This window comes from Galeopterus variegatus, unplaced genomic scaffold, assembly GCF_000696425.1.
Source record: "Galeopterus variegatus unplaced genomic scaffold, G_variegatus-3.0.2 Scaffold6293, whole genome shotgun sequence".
Taxonomy (NCBI): domain Eukaryota; kingdom Metazoa; phylum Chordata; class Mammalia; order Dermoptera; family Cynocephalidae; genus Galeopterus; species Galeopterus variegatus.
Genome location: NW_007732404.1, coordinates 22,897 through 29,556, shown reverse-complemented (window position 1 = coordinate 29,556; position 6,660 = coordinate 22,897). Strand labels below are relative to the sequence as shown.

Here is a 6,660-nt window from a genome sequence, read left to right as displayed (position 1 = left end):
CGCACTCAACCAGTGAGCGGCCGGTCTGTATGTGGGATCCGAACCCTCGGCGGGAGCGCACTGTAGCAGTGCACCACCGGGCCAGCCCTCCACCTTCTTAACAGTCACAGTGGGGCTAAGTTTGTAATACATAAAGCTTGGGGGACACAATTCAAGCTTCAGGGAGTTTTGGGGGGACATAATTCAATCCATTACATTATGTATGATTATAAATTTTATAATCACACAATCGTGACAAATAGATTGATGTATTATATATTAAAAAAGAATGTTTAGGGCCAGCCTGGTGGCGCGCTCGGTAGAGTGCGGCGCTTGGGAGTGCGGCGGTGCTCCCGCCAAGGGTTCGGATCCCATATAGAGACCGGTCCACTCACTGGTTGAGCGCGGTGCGGGCGCAACACCGAGGGTTGCAATCCCGTTGCCGGTCATGGTACGGGCGCGACACCGAGGGTTGCGATCCCATTACCGGTCACGAAAACAAAGAGGGAAAAAAAAATAAAAAAGAATGTTTAGAAAAAATAAAACTGGTTTTCTTTTTTAAAACTCGTGTCAATATCTTATATTTGCTTTTTTGGATTTCCAATTAGGTGGAGATTGGAGATTTTGAAAGGCCTTTCTCAACTCCAGCAGGGCATGTTACCAATCAGTGCAAAGTAAATCAAACTCTAAAACAAGTCATAGAGAAATTTTATCCTAAAAGGTACAGAGATGGCTGTTCTGAAGAACAGTTAAGGTAAGGAAATATTTGTAATTCTTTAGAAGGTAGAGTCACACTAGTTTTTTGGTATTTTTCTGTTCAATTTTAAGGGTGAAAAAAATCATGACAGTTTTCTGAAGATTTTTTAATACCATTGTGCCCTAAGAGGTTATAGATTTTTTTTTTTTCCTTTTTGTCTTTTTTTGTGACCGGCAACGGATCGCAACCCTCAGTGTCGCGCCCGTACCGGACCAGGACCGGCCACGGGATCGCAACCCTCAGTGTTGCTCCCGCACCTCGCTCAGCCAGTGAGCGGCCGGTCTGCATGTGGGATCCGAACCCTCAGCCGGAGCGCCGCCGCACTTCCCAAGCGGCGCACTATAGCAGTGCGCCACCGGGCCGGCCCGAGGTTATAGATATTTTAAAGATGTTCCCCGAAGCTTTAGAATCTATATTTTAAAATTTTAATGGAAAAATATTACTTTAATTTAGACCTCCTTTTCATTTGATATTATTCATTCTTGTCCAAATTAATCCTGATAATAAATAAGACAAAAAAATTGGCCAATAATTTTTAATTTTATGAAGTGCTTACCAGAAAGTTTTTAATCTCATAGGATATTCCATTATAAACAAATTGAAATAAAAATAAACTATGTTCTTACACAAGACTTTTTAATATAGAGTTTTAAATTAAACTCAATTTAGAGTTTCTATTTTAGAGAGCATATAAAGAAAAGCTGGTTAGATTAAAAAATAGAGGCAAATCCAATTGGTCATGAGTTTTCCAAAACATTTAAGATCAGTCTTTTGTCTATGCCTTTGTGATTTGATTTGAGACGTTTCTCCCTACGTCCACATCTCTCTAAGCCAGGAGCAGCAGTACCTAAAATTCTTCCATGAGGGATCCATCATTAGGTTCTACTTCCTGTATGTACTTTTATTTAAAAATGAAAATGTCCCCATGAGAAATTACCTTTTAAACTAATTCACACTGATGTTTGATGTTAGCTATTCATATTTTTAAAATTTACTTGCTAGGGGTAACTAGGTCATGCTGAGAACACTAATAGTATGAGAATCTGGTGAAAGGAATGCTCCAAAAAGGACAAGGAGTAGACAGTGGTGACATGAGAGTCACAAACTAACAGTTTTACCTAGGTTATGCCTCAGTATCCCAGTTGTGCCTAGGATCGCTCAAGGAGAACTTTATCTTGGGAGGATCATACACTGTTTGTGTTTTTGAATTTGTCTTTTTGTTTTTGTTCTTTTCTTTTTTAGGCAGCTTTGCCAGCGACTTTCAACCAGATGGATGGCCCTCCGGGGACACAGTGCTGCTGATTGTGTGCGCATTTATTTGACAGTAGCCAGGAAGTGGCCATTCTTTGGTGCCAAGTTGTTTCTTGCAAAAGTAAGAAAGAATGAGAGGGAGATGCATAATAAGAGGGAGATGCATAATAAAAACCTTTGTGTACACAGTAGACCAGATTTATCCCAGATTTAGTAGAGTTGGCTTTTTTTTTTTTAAAAACCTTTGTGTACACAGTAGACCAGATTTATCCCAGATTTAGTAGAGTTGGCTTTTTTTAAAATAAAAATGAGGAAATTCCTAACAATTTAACGAAAACAACGAAGGGACATTAGGGAAAGGGCAGAAAAGCTTCTCTTTTCTCCTCTGTTGAACTTTCCCCTACACTAAATCATTTCTTAGACTCATTAGGCTAATCATGAGATTGTAAACAACATAAACAAAGAACATATGTCTGAACTCTGCTTTCTTCTCTTCATTTCATTCATCCACTCACTCTTTTACTCTCTCATTCATTTGCTTATTTATTTAGTAAGTATTTACTGAGTACTGTTTGCCAAACATTGAGCTAAGCTCTAAGGATACATAAACCCATGGTTTCTGATGGGTTGTGCCCAAACTTCCAGGACTATTTCACTCTGTATAGTCCAGTGTTGCAGCAGGACTGTAAGCAAACCACTGTATGGCAAATCATTAGGAGTGACATGAACAGAGTGCTTCAGAAATACTGAGGAGGGAGACTAACCCTGCCGGGTGAATGGCCAGTGCTTTCTATTGAACCACGCACTTTGTACTCTCTAAGGCTCTTAAGATACATTCTGCTTTGTGTTATATTTTTCTATGCGTTTCTTTTATCCTCAGTAATAAGTTGCACAATTCTTGAGAATGTAGACTCACTATTCCTAAAATCCTCCTTTGGTGCCCACCATAATACGTTGCTCATAATTATCACTTAATAAATACTTGCTGAATAGTTGTGCAATTTTAGACAAGTTGGTTAACCTCTCTGGACCTCAATTTCCTCATTTATTAATGAACAACTTGGACTAGAAAGTAAAATCTAAGGCATCTAACTCTAAATCTATAATTGACTATGTTATTGTTAGGTTAAGAAATTATTTTTGCTCCTGAAACTGGATGCTGTACACTAAGTTGACAGAAAAATGATAAAGTTAGTATTTTTTAAACATCTGTATTTGCAGGGAGTTGGACATATGTTTTTTAAAAGATATAAGGAATAGATTTGAACACAGATCACCATTTTACAATGGATTTTAATTTTAACTTCAACATTGGAAAGAATATTAAATATCCTTCTCTGCTCTGATACATTCTGTGCTTGTTGGCACAAAATATTATTATTATTTTTTTTTTTCCTTTTTTGTCTTTTTTCGTGACCGGCAACTGATCGCAACCCTCAGTGTCGCGCCCTCACCGGACCGGGACCAGCCACGGGATCGCAACCCTCGGCGTTGCTCCCGCACCTCGCTCAGCCAGTGAGCGGGAACCGGTCTGTACGTGGGATCCGAACCCTCGGTGGGAACGCCGCTGCGCTTCCCAAGCGGCTCAGTTATCCAGTGCGCCACCGGGCCGCCACAAAATATTATTTTTAAATAATACTGCATCTCAAGTTGCGTGATAGACATCTTTTTTTTGCTCACTTTCTTTATAACAGAAAGGCACCTTTTTTTGTTTAATGGGTCCCTTTTTGTGTGTGTGTGTGGTAAAATACACATAACTTGAAATTTACCTTCTCCCAAGCGGCACACGAGAGCAGTGCGCCACCGGGCCGGCCACAAAATATTATTTTTAAATAATACTGCATCTCAAGTTGCGTGATAGACATCTTTTTTTTGCTCACTTTCTTTATAACAGAAAGGCACCTTTTTTTTGTTTAATGGGTCCCTTTTTTTGTGTGTGTGTGGTAAAATACACATAACTTGAAATTTACCTTCTTTACCATTTTTAAGTGTACAATTCTGTGGCATTAAGTACATTCACATTGTTGTGCTACTGTCACCACCATCCATCCCCAGAACTTTATCCTCCCAACCGGAAACTATATCCATTAAACATTAATTCTCTATTCTCTCCTCACACCCCTCAGCTCCTGGCAACCACCATTCTAATTTCTGTCTCTATGAATTTGACCACTCTAGGAACCTCATAAGAGAAATCATACAATATTTGTCCTTTTGTTATTGGTTTATTTCACTTAATATAGTGTCCTCAAGGCTCATCCATGTTGTATAGCACATGTCAACATGTCCTTCCTTTCTAAGGTTAAACAACATTCCACTGTGTGTATATACCACATTTTGTTTATCCTTTCACCTGTCAATGGACACTTGAGTTGAAATTCATCCTTTTTAGTGCTTGCCTAACATTTGCACACCAGCTCTCAACAGACCCAGGGTTTCTTATATATGAGATTCTAATAAGCTTTAGTACACACAAATAACACAAGATTCATCTCAGTTCCTTATCTATAGTCTTGACATTCTTTTATAAGATTTAAGAGAAATAGTTAGGATTTTGCTAGAATTTTAGTAGTTAACTGAACAAAACAATCATCAGCACCACGTTCTCCCAAGTGAGCTAACTGGCCAGCCCTGAACAAAACAATCATTGTGGAGTGCTGAAACACATGCATGGATCTTAATTGTGTTGTAGTGGTGGGAGATTCTTTTTATTAAGATAATTTCATCTCTTTTGCAATAAAAAATGTGTTGGAAATTTTAGTATTTCTCATTACTTCTGATCACACAGTTTTATATTTTCTTTTTTATTAGACATTCAGTATAAAATTTAATAAACTTTCAGGAGAACCGTGCAGTTACAATAATAATCCTTTACCTTGTAATAGCACTACACACCTTATAAAAGCACATTAATATATTTTGTTTCATTAGGATTTGGGTCATTATAGAAACCCTAAAAGCTTTGTTGACTATTAGCCTCTTGAAACAAAAGAAAACTAAGATATAAATATTATTGTTCTCATGCTAAAGTTGAGAAAATTGAGCCTCAAAGAGATTAAGTAGCTTTTCCAAATATATAGATTAATAAATGGTAGATTTGGGTCTCAGAGCCAGGTCTTCTAATGTCATGTTCACTGCTCATTCTAGTATACTACACTGCCTCTTCCCCAAGAGAGATTTTTAATAATAAGTTTTTCTTTTTGTTGTTTAATGGCAAATGTTACATGGCATTTAGACTGAAAAATTTCTGTAATTCTGCTCACCATTTATAATATAGTGTATTTTCACCTCTTTATAGCCCATAACTCCACCATCACTTGGAAGTTCTTTTATGTGGCTGGCTATACATGAGGATGGTTTAAGCATCTTAGAATACAGCTCCATGGTAAGATTAAATCCTGAAATTTTTCACCAAGTCAATTATTTTCATTGCCCAGTGTACCATAAACAGAAGGTAATGATATCTTAATCTGATTTTTCTCATACACAGAAAATATTCTTCCTAATACTGTATTATGAATAGTCATTTTACAAATACAACTGTGATTACAATTTAGTCTTTTAAACAAGATAAGATAGGTTGTCTATTGTGTATAAGAAAAATATTAAGCTATCATGATTAAATTGCAACCATGGTTGTATTTGTGAAATGACTATTTTTTTCAAGTGTTAGAAAGATTGTTTCCTGTGTAAAATAAAAATCTTGAAGATATTATTAAAGTAAAAGTTTTAATTATCAAAGATTATGTTTAGTTTCACTAAGGCTTCTATTACATAATTTCTATAATTACCCATAATATCACTTACCAGTTCACTTGTACATATACAGTATCTTAGAGCTTTTCACATAACTAAAAATAAAGTCAAACTATGCTTTCTATATGTTTATCTGAAATTAACATTATTTTTATCATAGTTAATGTGTCAGATTATTTAGTATTTATTAATTTTTTACTTATCTAGAGGGCAGAAACTGCTAAACACACCTAGCAGGTGTAGTGGACTCTTCTTACCTATGGCTATAGTCAGAGATCATGAAATTTTTTTAGAAACCAGACTGTCCTTTAGTGTTACAATTACTGTTTCCCCTTATAATTGTGGGGAAAAAAAAAACTTTTTTGAAGAAGTTTGTATTTTCTGAATGCCTTTTAGTTCTTAAGTGGATAACTTGAAGACAGATTATAAAATCAGTGACTTAAAGTCACCTAGGCCGGCCCGGTGGCGCACTGGATAGTGCGCCGCTTGGGAAGCGCGGCAGCGCTCCCGTCCGAGGGTTCGGATCCCACGTACAGACCGGCTCCCGCTCACTGGCTGAGCGAGGCGCGGGAGCAACGCCGAGGCTTGCGATCCCGTCGCCGGTCCCCGGTCCGGTACGGGGGCAACACTGAGGGTTGCGATCCGTTGCCGGACACGGAAAAAGACAAAAAAAAAAAAAATGTACAGCCTAAAAGTAAAGGAATCTGCATATCTAACTCTTAGCTTACAAGACTGAGCAAGCAATTCTGGCACTGAATGCCTCTGTATCTATTTCCCACCATTGCCTACTTCCTGGCCTGTATGGGATCTAGGAAACTAATTTACTTAACTAAGGTAACTCAGTACTCAGTACCAGTATACAGTTTTTTGGTGACTTTTTTTTTTTTTTTTTTTTTTTTTTTTTTTTTTTTTTTTTT

General features: G+C 37.4%; 1 protein-coding gene across 2 annotated transcripts in view; it reads left to right on the top strand.

Moving 5' to 3' along the window:
• Positions 1-6,660, top strand: part of PLEKHH2 (pleckstrin homology domain containing, family H (with MyTH4 domain) member 2) — a 53,201-nt gene that overhangs the window by 42,533 nt on the left and 4,008 nt on the right. Inside the window, exons 17-19 of one of the 2 annotated variants that reach the window (XM_008590694.1) lie at positions 588-733; positions 1,979-2,108; positions 5,286-5,372. In XM_008590694.1, the coding sequence (XP_008588916.1) occupies positions 588-733; positions 1,979-2,108; positions 5,286-5,372 (363 nt within the window). The remainder of the gene's footprint in view (positions 1-587; positions 734-1,978; positions 2,109-5,285; positions 5,373-6,660) is intronic. The other variant, XM_008590695.1, reaches the window with a different exon arrangement.